Raw genomic sequence first — 17,049 nt, 5'->3', positions numbered from 1 at the left:
ATTACATCTTACACTTCTCATACAATAACATAGAGCTTCTTTTGTTGGAGTAACTTCCCCGTCCCTGATAATACCAAACTTCCTAGAAAATTACCAACGAAGTAACTCCAATACCATGATCACACTCATTTTAATTGAAGCATTTAAAGTCTGATGTCTTCAGTCGATTAATCATTTATGGCAACCTTGCCACTGCAACCGTAAGGCCTTGAGACACCCACATTCATGCGGTATTAAGTACAAGTCTTGTCAAACAAATCTTAAAGAAAAAAAGTGACACACATTCAATTTTTCGGAGCAGCTTTTAATTACCACAGTACAGGTATGAGAGATGAACACCAGTACACATATATACAAAAGAGTATGGTGTGGGATGTTTGTGAACTTCTTGCCACCCCCGAGATGGCGTCGGATAATGTTTGACACTCTGCTACTATCGTCTGCCACGGCCCCTGGCCCGTCCTCTTCCTCGGCCACGTCCTCTGCCCCTGCCACGGCCAAGAGCTGCAAAAAAAGTGAATACAATTTACAAATGTACGATATGCCCTTCGGGAGATTTCCTTCGATTGCGTGATGTGGGCATTTGTCCCGGGCCTGGAGTAACATATTGCCCCTAGTGTCAAATGCCCATCCACTATTGCATTCAAATAGTGGGATTTGATGTCCATGATACTATAAATAGCACATCCCTGTCTGACTAGAAACTTTACTTTAACCTGATAAGATCCAAATGCATCATACAGTACCACCAAATGTCATACCAGATTACGGACAAACCGCACCCCAATGTTGACCTCCCAAATTTGTAAAAGGCACTACACACAAAAAAAGTAAAACTGAATATAATCTCCAGGAGCACTAGAAAATGTGAACACTTTAATACTTAGGCCCGGTTTCAGCAACACTGGTTAGCAACCGAGATTAAGGGTTGTTAAAACTTGAAGTTCACACTCAATTCTTTATTACAAACGTTAGCTGTTGACATGACAAATGTTTCAGTTGCAGTAACTCCCTTTAGTGAAGCAGAGTTAAGCATTAAATTCAAGTTAAGGGACAGTTGATCTTGGTTCAAATGTTAATCGGCGTTGGTGAACCGGGAATTAGAAAACGAAAAAGCTTCGCACACACAACATCTGCTGACGCAATCACTGGCAGCTATTCCAGGAGTTTCACCTGTAAGATTATAAATTCCTTTTACACTCTTACCAGCTTCCTTCTTTTTTGCCTTAGCTTTGGGTGTGTCATCTATCAAGAGTGTCTCCAGGGGCAGGCTGTCTGGAAGGATATAGTATCGGATGTTGTTCCCACGAATGCTCAGGCTATCCAACTGAACTGGGTCCCTGTTCTTCAATGTCATCTTGACGGCCTTCAAGTGGGTGTTCATCGCAACGTCCACACCTAATGATACAGCATTTTGTGTGAATTAAAAAAATTATGACACTCAAATTACAAAATGAAGTTAATCGGTTTTACACAGTGTTAAGCCACACCTCTCAATTTCTTTTTTTTTCATCTGCTAACCTTCCTTCTTTCTTACGAAATCCTCAATTATACACGCTAAGGCCTAAATTTTCTAATAACACTTTCCTTAGGAAGCGAAAACGCTATTTTCATCAGAAGGCCGCCTTCTTTACCTAGTGATAGTTTTGAACTCTGCTTATGCTTTCTGTTGAAATATTATTTTGCGCATTGATATGTCTTCTGTTTATAACATTTATTCGGTGTATTTTCTTCTTTGCCACATGTTTACATGAGAAAAATAAAGTTAGGATCAGGAGGCGCGAGAAGCCCGCTCTTCGTGCACTTCCTGATTATCACAAGATCGAGTACAGACGTGTCTCTGATTCTTCGACGAAAGGAACGATGCTGTGATATTACCGCTAGCCGCAACACCGAATGCGTATCTGCAACAAAGGTTATGGGCCCAGACTGGAGTGGAGCAGCGGTAAGCATCCCCTTGAATGGACGTCCCTGCAGGTGTTCTTAATCGTTCAAAATGGCGGAAGGCTTCGAAAAGTTCTAAAGGTTAGAAGGAGCCAACTACCCCACTTGGAGGTTCAAGATCACAGTATACTTGAAGGCAAAGGATAGGAAGGATGAAAGGAAAGGAAGGCAAAGGAGAATGCAGTTCAGTATATGCAACGAGTTGCAGCTCTCGGCGAACAGCTTCGAGCTCTGGGTGAAGCCATCGAGGATGCAGAGATAGCATCAATAGCTATCCGAGGACTACCGAGGGGCTACCATGGCGTAGCGCGGGCCTTCGACGTGTGCGCTTTGGCAGATCTCACAATGGAAAAAGTGAGGTATGCATTAGCACAAGAGGAGAACCGTCAGAACGGTTACGGGGCCGAAGCCGCTCACAAAGCAAGGGTCACACCTGGAAGAGGAAATGGCGGAAAGAACAGTCTGCAATGCTTCAGGTGTGGAATGCTGGGGCACATGGCTCGACGTTGTCCGGCAAACAATGCGGGTCGTGGATCCGGAGGCAAGGAATGGAATGACACCGGGTTTCGTCGAAATCAGCCCAGGGGAAGACACAATGCAAGGCTGGCTTCAGTGGGGGACGCTCATGCTGACGCATCATCTCATGATGAACAAAAGGAAGGTTCGTCTACATCATACGCCTTTGGGGCGAAGGAGTCAAGTTGCAGGAGCGCAACATGGAACGGATGGTCAGTGGACTCCAGAGCTAGTAGTCACATGACAGGCTATCGCACTTTACTGAGTGAATTTCGTGACCAAAATGAAAAAAAACGGCGGTTACGTTAGCGGATGGCAACACGATCCAGTCTCAAGGGGTTGAAAAGGTCACATTCGAGGTCACAGCCGAAGGAGTAACGAATATACTCACAGCAAAAGATGTCCTCTATGTTCCAGGGATGGAAGACAACCTGCTTTCGGTATCGAAACTCACGGAAAATGGAATGGACGTAATGTTCAGCGGTGATCATTGCAAGGTCTACTCCGATCGAAAAGTTTGACGCTGTCAAGGAAGGAGGCATTTACAGGTTGTATGCCAAAGTTACTTCGCCCATTCATCAAGCTCGTACAGCGTGGCTGGATCCAACGATGTTATGGCACCACCGCATGGGTCATCTGAATACGCAAGACCTGCCACGAATGTCTGATAGAGGAATGGTTCGAGGAATGCAGAAGTTAAGGGATGTAAATGAACAATGCCCTGAGTGCATCAAGGGAAAACATTCGAGAGATCCATTCAAGCCGTCGGCTGACAAACCAGAAAGTGAACTCCTTGAGTTATTGCACGTCGACTTATGAGGACCCTTCCCAGTCCAGTCTATTGGAGGAAGCCGTTTTTTTCTTGTAGTAGTCGATGACTACAGCCGTCGGGTAACAGTACGTTTCCTCAAGCACAAGAGCGAAGTGATTGAAAGCCTCACAGAGTATATACAGCAGGCCGAAGTTCAGAGTGGCAGACACGTAAGAAGAGTACGAACGGATAATGGAGGAGAGTTCACGAACCAGCACCTAGAGGATTTCTTCAAGAAAAAAGGCACAGTGCATGAGGTGACAGTCCCGTACTCACCAGCACAAAATGGCGTGGCGGAACGGACGAATAGAACGCTAGTTGAAACCGCCAGGACTCTCTTGGAGGACGCTAATTTGCCCCTGGAATTCTGGGCAGAGGCAGTAAACACGGCAGCTTACGTGCGTAACAGATGCAGTAAGCCTGTTCTGTCCGAAGGAGTTCCAGAGGCAATGTACACAGGAAGGACACAGTCTGTCCGCTACTTTAGGGTTTCTGGGTGCATGACATGGGTTTGGATCCCCGACCGCAACAGATCCAAGTTAAGCGCCAAGAGCAAAGAAGCTATTTTCGTTGGATATTGCGAAAATGTCAAGGGATACAGGCTCTACGACCCTGTACAGAAAAGGATCTTCATCAGCAGAGACGTACGATTTTTGGAGGACCAAAAGGGATATATGTTGTTAGGACAGCCCAGGAACAAAGACAACTACAACGATATGGTTTACGTCAACGTAAATAGTACTGCGAGAGATGATCAACAGCGGCTTCAACAGAGAGAAGGCAATGAAGCCAACGATAATGTCGAAAATGAACCGAGAGACATCAATGATCTGATGAGAGACATCAGACAAAGATGATGAACAAAGCGCTTCAGTCGACCGTCAAGGGAGTGACTCCTCAGTTCAGGATAGATCTCGAGACGAAACAAGTGGGAGCGACGAGAACGACATACAACAAGTTTTGTTTCGGCGCACATCCACAAGGGTTAGCAGACCACCAGACCGGCTACAGGTGGATCCAACAAAGAAGAGCTATTGTGAGATCGCAGCAGTAAAAGAACAGCTCGAGGAACCGAAAACATACAGCGAAGCAATATCATCGCCTCAACGGATTCAGTGGGAGGGAGCTATGGAAGAAGAGATGGCTTCCCACAAACAGATGAATACTTGGACTCTTACTCCCAGAACACCAAATATGAAAGTAGTAAAGTCCAAGTGGGTGTACAAAATCAAGCAGAATGCTGGCGAGATAGAGAAGTTCAAGGCTCGTGTCGTAGCCGTCGGCTGTTCACAAACACAAGGCATTGACTATTTCGAGACTTTCTCGCCCGTCGTGAAGCTTACCAGTTTGCGCATACTTCTCGCAATTGCAAACGAGGAAAACATGGTGATGCGTCAGCTAGACGTGAAAACCGCTTACCTACATGGAGTATTAGAAGAAGTCGTCTACATGGAGCAACCACCAGGATTTTGCGAGAACGGTAATCAAGTATGTAGGCTGAATAAGGCTTTGTACGGGTTAAAGCAATCTGGACGGACATGGTACAAGACCCTGGATGCTATACTTCAAGAACAAGGGTACAAGCGTCTAGAAAGAGACAGGTGCGTTTTTATTCACACGAGAGGAGCCGAGACGGTTATCCTAGGGGTCTACGTTGACGACATGTTAATGGTAGCCACCAGTCGACTGGCTAAGGAGAATGCCATCAAGGCTCTCAAGAAAAAAATTGAGTTGAAGGACCTGGGAGAACAGAGGTACATTCTTGGATTGGAAGTAAATCAGGACGAGGAACAACGGAAGGTTACTATTAGTCAGAGGAAGTACACTCAAGAAATATTGCGACGCTTCAAAATGGACGATTGTAAGCCGATCAGTACACCTATGGAGCCGAGCCAGATCAAGGAAGATGATTCACAAGCAACTGCGGCAACTGGAGCGCCAGGTCAGCTACCTTACCAATGTCTGATCGGGAGCCTCATGTACTTAGTACAGGGCACAAGGCCCGACATCGCATTTGCCGTGAATTATTTGAGCCAGTATAACAAGAATTACACAGTACAGCACTGGAGGATGGCAAAACGAGTACTGCGTTACTTAAAAGGGACACAAAATGCAACAATAACATACACTGCATGCGGAAAGCCAATCGTTGGATTCTCTGACGCAAGTTGGAATGAAGCCAGTACAGGAAAGTCAAGGAGCGCATACGTTTTTTCAATGTCGCAAGGAGCAATAAGCTGGAAGTCTGTCAAGCAACCAACGGTAGCGCTCTCAACTAGCGAGGCAGAGTACGTCGCGCTAACAGAAGCCATGAAGGAAGGTACCTGGTTGCAGACTTTCTTGAAAGAACTTAATTTCCAGAAATACGGCGGTAAAGGAATGCTGCTGATGTGCGATAACCAGTCAGCAATCAAGATGATGAAAAATCCCGTAAAGCATTAACGTTCAAAGCATATCGGTTTAAAATACCTCTATATCAGAGAACAAGTCGAAAACCGAAATTTCGTGATCCAGTACCTGCCGACGGGAGACATGATTGCAGATGGGCTCACCAAGGCAGTACCAAAACAGAAGAACTTGCTGTGTTCAAAGGGATGTGGTTTGATCTTTTAACTATTAACTGTCTGTTGGTGACTTTACGACATTCAACGCGAGTGGGAGTGTGTTGAAATATTATTTTGCGCGTTGATATGTCTTCTGTTTATAACATTTATTCTGTGTATTTTCTTCTTTGCCACATGTTTATTATGAGAAAAATAAAGTTAGGACCAGGAGGCGCGAGAAGCCCGCTCTTCGTGCACTTCCTGGTTATCACGAGATCGAGTACAGACGTGTCTCTGATTCTTCGACGAAAGGAACGATGCTGTGATATTACCGCTAGCCGCAACACCGAATGCGTATCTGCAACACTTTCCTAACGAAAGGAATCTTGAGTGCTTTCAGTGGCCCGTCTGATAGTGAGAGTACAGAGCATAACTTTACTAACCACGTTCTACAGAACTACTAAAGACAAGCTCAGTGATGGAAGTGAAGCATTCTGGCACAGGAAGAATCAGGTTTTGGCACAGCATAGCGATCCTCCATCGGAGGGCCTCCGGTGTGTATGATCACTCATTTATGATGTGGAATGAGCGCTTTCCACATTAATTGCGGTTTCATTCTGTCTTGGGCAATTTTCACACAATTCAGAGGCGCCAACTCGAGGAGCCATGAGCCTAACCTGCTTCCGAGAAGTCAGTGCGTAGCGGTCAGTGCAGTGAGTGTCCACATACGCAACGTGTTTTGTTGTCTCAGAGCCTAGCGATCCTCAAAAGTAGCAAGTTAGTGACCGTCAACAATAGGTTTATACGACATCTTTACGGACACAGTGAGCTACCCTTAGGAATCGAAAAGCTGTCTTAGCGTGGAGATCACCTGGTGCCCCTCAGCTTGGATAACGATGAACACAAACAAAATGCAAGCTAGTTGGTGTATACTTGAGGTTGGCAACATGTCCTTGGGAAAAACAGAAAAGATAACACAAAACAAACAGCACAATCGCTGAAGTGTCAATGGTGCACATGTGCGTCCCGAGATTGCCAGTAAGTCACTGCGACAGCTTCCTCTCATGTTTAAACTGTCAAGCACTGGTTCGCCTTGTTTACTGCGGGTTTCGCATTCTTGTAATGCACATGACCTCCGTGGACTACGAAGTAGTTGCCTGCTCCGCATTTTGGGGGCAAATGCAGCAAAAACATCTTCTACGGCGCAGGCTGGCGCGGCAACCCGGGATTGGTGCAGTTTGGCGCAGCACTTACATCACTGCAAGCTACTGTCCTTTATTTCAAACCCAAAAAATGTTTTAAAGTTGTACTACATGGGCTTCACAATGGACCATTTCAAGGAATCCCAGTGCTGTATGAGGCACGCATTGCACCATGGGTGCTTATTGACATGGTAAAAAAGGCATTGCCGATAGTGTTTAGTTTGCGATGACCTTGACACAAGTGAACATTGACGTAGTAATGATACCCACACAGTGCATGCTGCCAAATATGGTAACATGAACACCATACATCACAGCAGATAAGATAGCAGTTCTGCTTGAGCCAACAAACAGCTAGAAGGCCCTGCTAGAAAGCAAGAAAACCAATAGCGTGTCGAAGAAAAGTAGCCCATCAGCAACCTTTCCAAAGGCGGCTATTTTGTGTCTGCGAAAGGAAGAATTGTTAGAAACTGGGCGGGAGGTTCTCTTTCTGAGTGAAAGAGGGATCACAAAGGAAAGTAGAATTTCAAAATTTGAGGCTAAATATGTTATTTAATGCAGATGAATTTTCAATTCGCTAAAAGAGCCTAATATCGAAACGGCGTCTGAATACGCAGAGGAATATGCGACTCGGAGAAGTCTTAAAGAGGACCAAGTTGTTCGGTCTAAAAACAGTAGGGAGAACCATACAGAGTTTCTCAAATGAGGAGAGTGTGCTAAAGAAGAAGGGTGTAGCACGTCAAGCACAGAGAGATTGACGGACGAAATGGTAGCCACGAAAAGGGAAGTCGAGAGAACATTAGGGTATTTGAAGCCAGAAAGCTGAAAGTTTGTTATAACTAAGAAACCAGGGTCACCTGGTGGCTCAGTGTGAGAGAAAGATGGTCTTTTCTAGGTATGTGCCAACCAAATCCGTGAATCCACGAATCCTAGGCAGGGATTCGAGATTCGCGAATCTGAATACCAGTGCCCAAAACGGCAAATCGGATCTTTTGAATCCACCAAACCACGTTTGTTTGTTCCTTCAAATTGGCGTCTCCGGAGTGTGCCAAAAGCATCATTGGCCGACAGGTGTTTTCTTGTTTCTTTGTTTCCATTGCTCTGGACTGAAAGAGTTCAGGCAGGAACTGTTACATTACAAGTTTAAAAGTAATCTGGTTTCGGTTTTGACTGTTGCTTAGTTTTATGGAAATAATACACACTCGATAATTTATGTATTTCTTGTAGTCGCTGAACAGCATGTTAAATAAATTACGTTTAAGAAGAACTATATGGGTATATTTTCTCCTGAAACTGAAGCATGATTTAATTTGTTTTTCATTAAACAAACACATCATATTCTGCGTCAATGCCCTTTTCACAAGAAGTGTTTTTTCCTTGCTTTTAAAACTCTTTTTAAAGAAAGGATTCGAAAGATTCGAGATTCGTATAGAACCTTTCTTGGATTCGGAAATTCGAAAGATTTTGGATTCGTCCTATCTCTAGTCTTTTTTATCAATCAATCAATCGTTTTTTATTTCATTCATTCAAACAATGCACAAAATATCATAGAACTGAAGGAACCAGTGGGAAAATCCCTGTTAAAGGTTCCTTCATGAAAAGTATCTAAATGTCAGTAAAGCACTAGTTAGGTAAGGCTACAAGGTATACAATACAATAAGACAATAAACTAACAAAACCAGGACAGATAAATCGAATTCAAGAGGTAACTAATAACCAGACAAATAAAACTGCATTACGAATTAACACATGCCTCACTCCATTTCTAAAAAAAAAAAAAAAAATGACGGATGCTTATTGTATCCTAAGACAATTGGTTCTACTTACAGGCTCCTCGGAACAAAAATGAGCGCCTCCCATAGTTTGTTTTCACCAAAGGTAAGTTCAACCTACCACCTGCACCAGCCCCCGTGAGTGAGAGTGAGGAGAATATAAAGCTCTTTGACCCGTACACGAAAACCTTTAGAGTAAACAGCAAGGAATGCAGAGTACTTCGTGACTCCGCAGCCACGATGGACGTAATCCATCCCTTGTACATTCGCCCCGACGACCTAAGAGGTGATTGTGCGTGTAGCCAGAGTGACCTTTCGGAGTACTCGCACCAGAAGCAGCAGTTTCCGCGAACCTCCCTTCGCATTATCCTTATCTCTTTTCCAACAAATTGGATCAGTTGTTGCGGGATAGGGGACGGTGCTTTTCCCTAGAACTAGTGCAGGCGTTGACACGCTCCAAGGCATGTGAGCTAGCCGGACAGATGACGCTGAGAGACAGAACTGATGACAGAAGCGCTCCTGAGAAGTCAGATCCGACCAGAGATATCAAAGTTAGCCAGAAAGACTCGGATATGCAGTCTAGTAAAGACACTCAAGATTCAGACGAGTGTTGGGCGATCTTGGCGCCAGTATCCAACAGTTTCCAATCACTGGCGCAAGTAGATCGAGCTGCATTGTCAGCAGAGCAAAAGCGCGAGCCATCGATATGTAACCTGTGTGATAGCATTAAAGAGGGTGTTGCTAGAAAGAACATTTCATTCAACGAGAAATTGAACTTGCTCTATCGGCGATACAGGGATAAAAACGGTAGAGTGTTTGACCAAGTAGTCGTTCTGCAAAAGTACAGGGAAGATCTCCTGCATTTGCCTCACTGCAATGCGTGGTCAGGGCACTTAGGCGTTCTAAAGACTAAGGCTCGCCAACTGCGGAGTATTACTGGCCAGGTTGCTGAAAAGACATAGAAAACTGGGTGAAATCTTGCGATACATGCCAACGTGTGGGAAGGCCGACAGACCAGCGAAAGGCCCCAATGTGTCTAGTGCCAATAATCACAGAGCCATTCAGCAGACTGGTGATTGACATTGTCGGTCCTTCACGCACAACAGATCAAGGACATAGCTACGTTCTAACAGCGCTGTGTCCAGCCACGAAGTTCCCAGAGGCCGTAGCTCTAAGTGGTGGACACGCTCCTCTCCATATTTGCTAGGGTGGGCTTCTCCGCAGAAATCCAGAGCGATAATGGCAGTGTTTTCACAAGAAACCTCACAACTACCTTCCTAGAGAAATGTGGCATGAATATGATCCACAGCTCAGTGCATCATCCTCAATCCAATAGCGTGAAGAGAATGCATTCATCCTCAAAAGAGTGTTGAGAGCATTATGTTTTGAGCACAAGACTAACTGGGAGTCATGCCTGCATGCAACGATGTTTGCACTGCTGTCGCGGTTAGTAATGCTCTATCGGGAACTAGTCTGCCCAGAACCCTACCGGCTCCACACGACACAGGCGGGAAATCCTAAGCATCCACAGCCGGAAGGGGAGCCGAAGCTCCACACAACACAGGCGGGAAAAACTTAGCCTCCACAGCCGGAAGGGGAGTCTACTTCTTTCGCGACTTCCACAGCCGACGTAAGATACAAGTCCTCACACAAGGCGGGAAGCGGTGCTAGAGAGGCAGAGTGACAAGAGGCCGAGACAGTTTCCAGAGATCCAACCAACGACCCCCCGGCAGTGGCCCAGGACGCTGCTTATATAGGTCCAGAGCATGGTCCTGTGCCACTGCGGAGGCTACACTTTATTCAACTAAATATATACAAAACAAACACTTGGGGAGTGAGTGCGCGCCGGAAGGTGGTTTCGCGTTACAGTTACGAAAGGAGGAGAAAGTCGTTGGCGGGAAAGGCGAAAGTTGAACAAAGAGTTAGGCAATAATATTGGCAAACAGTTATATAGTAAGTCATGATAGTGGAGTTGTCTGAATATGTGGTTATTGGAATTGTACTCTTAAAAAGGTGCTCAAAAATACCATACAAGTATAAGTATAAATTTAGTATGGCGCGACACTGCGTTCTGCAGCACACGTGAGCATGGGATTTAGTCCTGTAAGGGCGTACACTATGAACACCCTTGTGAATGTTGAAGGAGTATTGGGAGGGAAAGACCCAAATGCAGTCCAGTACATTTTAGATCTGCTCGATCATTTGTACAGAGCTAGAGAAGTAGTAAGAGCAAACAAAGTCTGCTCAGGAGAAATCAAAGAAATACTACGACAGATCGGCAAAAGCAAGGACCTTTGAAGTAGACGACAGGGTCATGCTTCTGAAACCGTCTAAACAAAACAAATTGGATGTAAGGTGGGAAGGCAAGCTTAAGGACATCCAGCTGTTTCACTGTAATCTAATGAAACCGTATCGGGAAAGCAAAACAGTGGTAAACCAAACTCTGAACGCACCAGAGGAGATGTCACGGGACATACCCACGGTGGTGGGTAGCCCAGAATTTACCATTGAAGAACTCCTCCGAAAAATAGTGAACAGTGATATACAACAGTGACCAGATACCAGATATAACAGTGAACCCGAAAGTCAGTTGAGCAATGTAAAACAAATATTTTCAGAATACCAGGATGACGTATTCCAGCAGACCAGGCAAAAAAGAATTTCGTGGAACACAACATCGAGCTAGTGAGCGACGAGCCTCGACAGGGCGACCGAGTATCGCCGCAGCAGAAAGAGATCATGGAGGGCGAGATAAGACGCATGCTAGATCTAGGTATCATCGAGCATGGGGAAAGCAATTTTACATCCCCACTCATACTACAGGTTTTCCCACCCATTTTAGTCCAGCCGCCACCTGAAATAATCCAGGCGCCATTCAATTTAATCCGGGTGCCATCTGAATTAATCTCTGGCGTTTTGTAGTACTATAACCGTGTATTTACACGAGGGACATCCCCATAGAATATCCTACAGACATGTAGTGGCAGGAAAAGTAAAAAGTTGCTGATGGGACTGAAGTTCTGCTGCGTCTTATGGGTCACTCGAACGTGTTCGTAGAGCCAGAATTCACGACAACACTTCAGTTTGAAATCCGATCGGCTGTTCGTAGACCAATGCTTGTGACGAGAAACAGTACAACACGATCAGACACCATAATACACGGATAAGATGGCGAAAGCACTTGTCTCCCAACGAAAGACACCGCCGACCTGGCGTCCACCGTTCAAATTTCAAATGAAACCGCCGAGAGTGTACGCAGCACACAGACGAGCAAGCGCGAAGAGCCGTTTTCAAATTCTGGAAACCAATGGCACACAGCTGTGGCGTCCGACCAATGCAGAGCCACGGATTGCTCCGTGCGCAGTAACACACATTTTGTTACAGAGTTTGCGAGAGGTTTGGGGGGCTGGTACATCTCCACCTTACCTCGTTCGCGGGTACTGGCAGGTCCCTTTAACGGAGTGCGCAAGCAGATATACGCCGCCTTTGTTTCCCCATTGGGAACGTTTCGTCGAAAAATGCTCAGCTTTGGACTAAAGAATGCTCCCTTTTGCTTTTCAAGCCTTATGGACAGCGTGCTAAAAGCGCTGGGAGATTTCGCACTCCTGTATCTAGATGATGTCGCCATTTTCTCGGACAGCTGGGAAGATCACATTCGGCATCTCCGAACTGTACTGGGAAGGCTTCGTGACACAGTACTCATGGTACATGCGGAAAAGTGTCAGATTGGGAAGGCTGAGGTCACTTATTTAGGGCATGTGATCGGACAGGGATATCGCTGTCCAGCCGACGCAAAGGTCGCAGCTGTAGCAGAGTACCTGCGACCAATTACCAACACCGAGCTTAGACTCGCGGCGTACTACCAGCATTATATCAGAAGTTACTCCAGTATCACTAGTCCCCTAACTGATGCTTTGAGAAAGACTGAACCAAATGTCATCAAGTGGAATGACGCAAAGGAAAGGGCTTTCTGAGAGTTAGAAGAGGCGCTCAAACACAAGCCTATCTTAAAGGCTCCGGACTACAACCGCACGTTCTTCGTGCAGTGTGACGCCAGCGATCGTCGCACTGGCGCTGTCCTTTGTCAGTTAGATGAAGGTGGTCGTGAAAGACCAATTTTGTATATAAGCCGCAAACTTATGGGCCGGGAAGAAGCGTTCCGCGCCACAGATAAAGAGTGCGCGTACTTGATCTGGGCAGTTCAAGAGCTCTCTTGCTATCTGACCAGGTCCAAATTTGTAATTAAGACTGACCACTGCCCGCTAACATGTCTGAAAAACACGTCCGTGAAGAATGGTCAACTGCTCCGACGGAGCTTAGCGTTACGGGCTTATAATCAGATAAAGTATAAGAAGGGAGCTGACAATGGTTGTCGCTCTTTCTAGTTCAGAAGACGTGCTCTCCGAGTGGACCAAATTCTGTAAATAGTTGGGGGAATGTTTGCATTTTTGCATTTGCGTTGAAAGGATCCCGCATTGGCATGCTTTGACAGACAACTGTCTCACTTTGGGAGGTTGGCTGTGATCCGCACTGATGGGACATGTCTTGATCATTGGGGATAGCTGGGAATGTAGCAGGATTTGTCTGGCGGACGATGCGAGAAACTCGGCACATGTCTGTGTTGGGATTGTAGTTTGGAGTCGTCGATTCTGTCACTGTTCTACCTTTGTTGTGTGCTCATTCTACCTGCAGTTGCTACATGAGTGAGTCGCCTTTCGAAGAAGGAAGACAGCAGGGAGGTCTCTTGATCTGGCCTATTCGACGCCAAACACCTCTGCAAATTGAAAGCATGGCAACAGAGCATCCAATTCCCTCGTGCCACGATTGGACATCCTGGCAAATAAAGTGCGCTTCTGCATCAATCCAAAGGAGCAAGACACAAGATCACTCCTCCTCTTGATGGACCACCTGGAGCGGGGTGATGTTACGAAAGAGCCAAGGTGAAAGGAATAGAAGTTAGAGGTCCTTCGAACCTTCGGCAAGACAAGGACACGCACCTGCCAGATGCTTTTTTAAGGCCTACCCCAAGTTGGAAAGGAAGGGACACAGTCCAAGTGCTTCCACAGCTCCAAGGGATTTCTGGGAAACCATGGTGCCATATCCAGTGAAGGTCAACGATGGCTCCTTTGTTCAAACCTTTAAAAGCGCTGAGCGCCTTTTTGTATTGCTCTCTCGCATACTAACATGTCACTGTAAATAAACCTGTATAGTTTTCCTTTCCTGGCTGTGTCAGCTCGTGATCATGTAGACTCGGAACCCACGTCGCAACATGACTCTAGCTACCACCACAGAGCGGGCCGTCTTAGCCCACTTGGTCATGCCGCTGGTGCTGCTGTAGCAGATACCATACCCAAACGTATTCAGTGCTGCTACTTAGCAGATGATGCAGCAGTTGTTTCCACAAGATTCCTGTTATCAATGCTCATGTTACTATTTTCACTGGCACTTATACACATGAGCTCTTTAAAAACAACTAAGCTCACACATGCTGGGCTGTGGTGTGTCCACCACGGATTTACAAATCCCAGAAATGGGATCCGCATGGACCCTTCGAGCCATAGCACATCCCTCTGATGGTTGAAACATTTCAATGAGAATAGAAACATTCGAAATAAAAGTGCGACCATGTCAATTCTCGCGAAACACCCAAGCTGAGCAATGCAGTGCTAGACAGCTGCGAAAGCATCTTGCACACACCTGTTAGTCAACAAGGGTCGCTGCCATGTTCTTCCACATATTGCATACCCTCTTATGGCGTGTACAAGCACACGAACACACACACACACACACACGTAGAGAGCATACATCACGAACCAGCACATAAGCTTTGTGTAAAGTGTGTGCATGATACGAGCCATAGGAAGCTATGTGGATGTAATTCTGCCAAGATCAGCTGACACACAAACTGGTGGACCAATTCCATTTCCAGTGGAAGAACAAGGCCATGTTTGAGATGCTAGTAGCTCCAAACCTCAGGTTTTGCCCTCCACATGCCACCTACAGTGTCCTGTGATGAGTAATAAAGCCACACGAAGGTCACGAGGGAATGTACACAACCTGCTGGCACTTGTCCTGCAGACACCACACTTCATGCAGGAAAACTGGCAGCCGTTCCATTTTCGTGGGAAGTGTATCGAACCTGGTTAGTCAAGGATGCTAAGGAACAATATGTCACTGAATTAGTCTCCTTGCACACGGAACAGGGTGCCTGCGGTCTTTGTGCAGGATGGGTCCAGCACATTTTTACAAGTCGTGGGATGAGTCGAGGGTTCCAAAATATGACGCAGTACCGAGGGCCCGCAGCTATTGCCACAGTTTTTTTTCTTTTTTTGTCACGTGGAAGTACGTAAACGCTTTGACATACCAGATGTCAGTGCCCACGCATGGTGACCCACAACATACATCTACAAGCATCCATTGAATACCAAATACGACGTCTGCCTCGATGGATGTTTGGTACGGGCACCACTGCCAGGCCTCTTTGCAATGAGGGTTCAGCACAAACCGTTCAGACACACCACCAATTTTGTTTTCATTCCTTTTTCCATTTCTTGGTGCTTCCTTGCTTTTCAGAAGCTCCTCCCTTGCACTTCAGGAGCTCCAGAGAAAGCATTTGTCTGCCTCTGACCACATCTACCTTGGGAATGATGAACTGATTCTGATATCCCCCTACTGTAGCAGACAGATATTCATAACGATTTAATCGTGTTAAGCACTCTAGCACCATTACTGAGCCTTCGACGCAAGGGCTTACATCTGCAGGGGCCTACTACAGGTAGATGTTCCCACATAACTATCATTTTGAAAGACAATAGACAGTGCCCCAAAATAATGCAGTTTCATCAGGCAGTACTGGAGCAGACCCATCCTAGCGGCGTTTGGGAAAGATGAAAGGAGAGAGGGTCTGGCATACGACACTCCTGTCAGAAAGGAGTCCATCGTGAACCAAATGTATTGGCTCAGAACGCAGCAAACCCAGCTATGACAATCTTTCCTGCAATGGGAGTGACCTAGCCTAAAGACGCAATTCCTTTAAATTTCCCAAGCGCCACTAAGGTGGCTCTGCTGCAGACGGTGAAACTTTGTTATTGTTAAATGGTTCAAGCGGTGCAACATGCTGATGGCAACATGTACTACATCTGGTATAGGTGTTTGTCACTACTCTGTCCAAGGATCTTAGCAGCACAACACACGTAACAGAAGCTAAAGAGTTGATTGCATTATCTTACTTTGTTTTGATCACTATAAACATGGCAGCACATATTAACAAAAAGATGCAGTAAAGTGTTTTTCAAGCATGTCAGAGTAATTCAACATATACTATATTTTTCAGGTTGGCTGTTCATGATTGAAGGGTGCAGCGAGAAACGGGTTGATCATTTCCAGTTGCATTCTCCAATCATAAGGTTGTCTCACCAGTGAGCGGAAAGCATCACAGATGCATGCCACATACCCTAACAGGCACTTCTGTGCGTGTGCTTGAAATATTTCATCGATTTGCAATGCAATTTGTAATGTACAACGTGTGTGATGTGGAGTTCAATACCGCGACAATGAGCAAGAAAAACAATTTCACTAACCTGTTATCGTACCATGGACCTGCGTTCCATTCTTTAACTCGATGGTCACAGTTTCATGACTCAACTTCATCAAAAATCTGCAAGAGAAATATTACACCGATCTTACGCGTATGAAGTTGCTCCCGTCGCAAAACCTGGTGAAATGCGGCTGACCGAAGCTGTGTGTACATACATTTAACGACAAAACAGACAAATAGTATTCGGAAGGTTGGCATATATGTATATTCAGCCCTGATGCCAATGTAAACAAGTGCTCACTTTCCGAACTAGTTAGAAAAGTTGTGTGATACCCATCAGTCAGGGCGAAGTCAGCCGTAACTGATAGATACCCTACATCTTTTGTAGCTAGTGGACATCTTAGAGCCGGCAAACAATCCGCTTTTGTGCGGCCATCGGTGCACAAACGTTCAAACGATCGGTCAATTTGAGACACACAATGTTTATATTATAGTTCTTCAAAAGAATAACAAGCACCTTACCGCACTAATTTCATGATTGAATGCGATTGAAACCCTGGATTATAAAGATAGCATATATGAAGAACAACGACAGTTTACAACTATGCCGGCTTCAAAATGGCGCCGGTGCTCTAGTGGTCAGAGATGTGAAACATTCAACAATTCAACAGCATGTTCAAAATCTAAAACAATTAGCTGTGTAGCAAACAAATTATTCAAGTAT

At 45.6% G+C, this 17,049-nt stretch overlaps 1 protein-coding gene across 2 annotated transcripts; it reads right to left on the bottom strand.

Moving 5' to 3' along the window:
* Positions 1 to 283: 283 nt before the first annotated feature.
* On the bottom strand, positions 284 to 16,950 carry LOC135400188 (small nuclear ribonucleoprotein Sm D1). Of its 2 annotated transcripts, none has more exons than XM_064631928.1 (4): positions 16,848 to 16,950; positions 16,369 to 16,445; positions 1,207 to 1,398; positions 284 to 504 (listed from the first exon to the last, which is right to left on the bottom strand). In XM_064631928.1, the coding sequence occupies exons 1-4, from the start codon at positions 16,859 to 16,861 to the stop codon at positions 434 to 436; spliced, it is 354 nt and encodes a 117-aa protein (XP_064487998.1). In that variant the 5' UTR covers positions 16,862 to 16,950; the 3' UTR covers positions 284 to 433. The 2 variants fall into 2 exon arrangements, with proteins under 2 accessions (XP_064487998.1, XP_064488007.1); XM_064631937.1 differs by lacking the exon at positions 16,848 to 16,950 and adding an exon at positions 16,541 to 16,682.
* Positions 16,951 to 17,049: the final 99 nt, after the last annotated feature.

This window comes from Ornithodoros turicata, chromosome 1 (assembly GCF_037126465.1).
Source record: "Ornithodoros turicata isolate Travis chromosome 1, ASM3712646v1, whole genome shotgun sequence".
NCBI lineage: Eukaryota > Metazoa > Arthropoda > Arachnida > Ixodida > Argasidae > Ornithodoros > Ornithodoros turicata.
The sequence above is the reverse complement of the archived record's forward strand: the minus strand, read 5'-3'. Positions and strand labels throughout refer to the sequence as shown.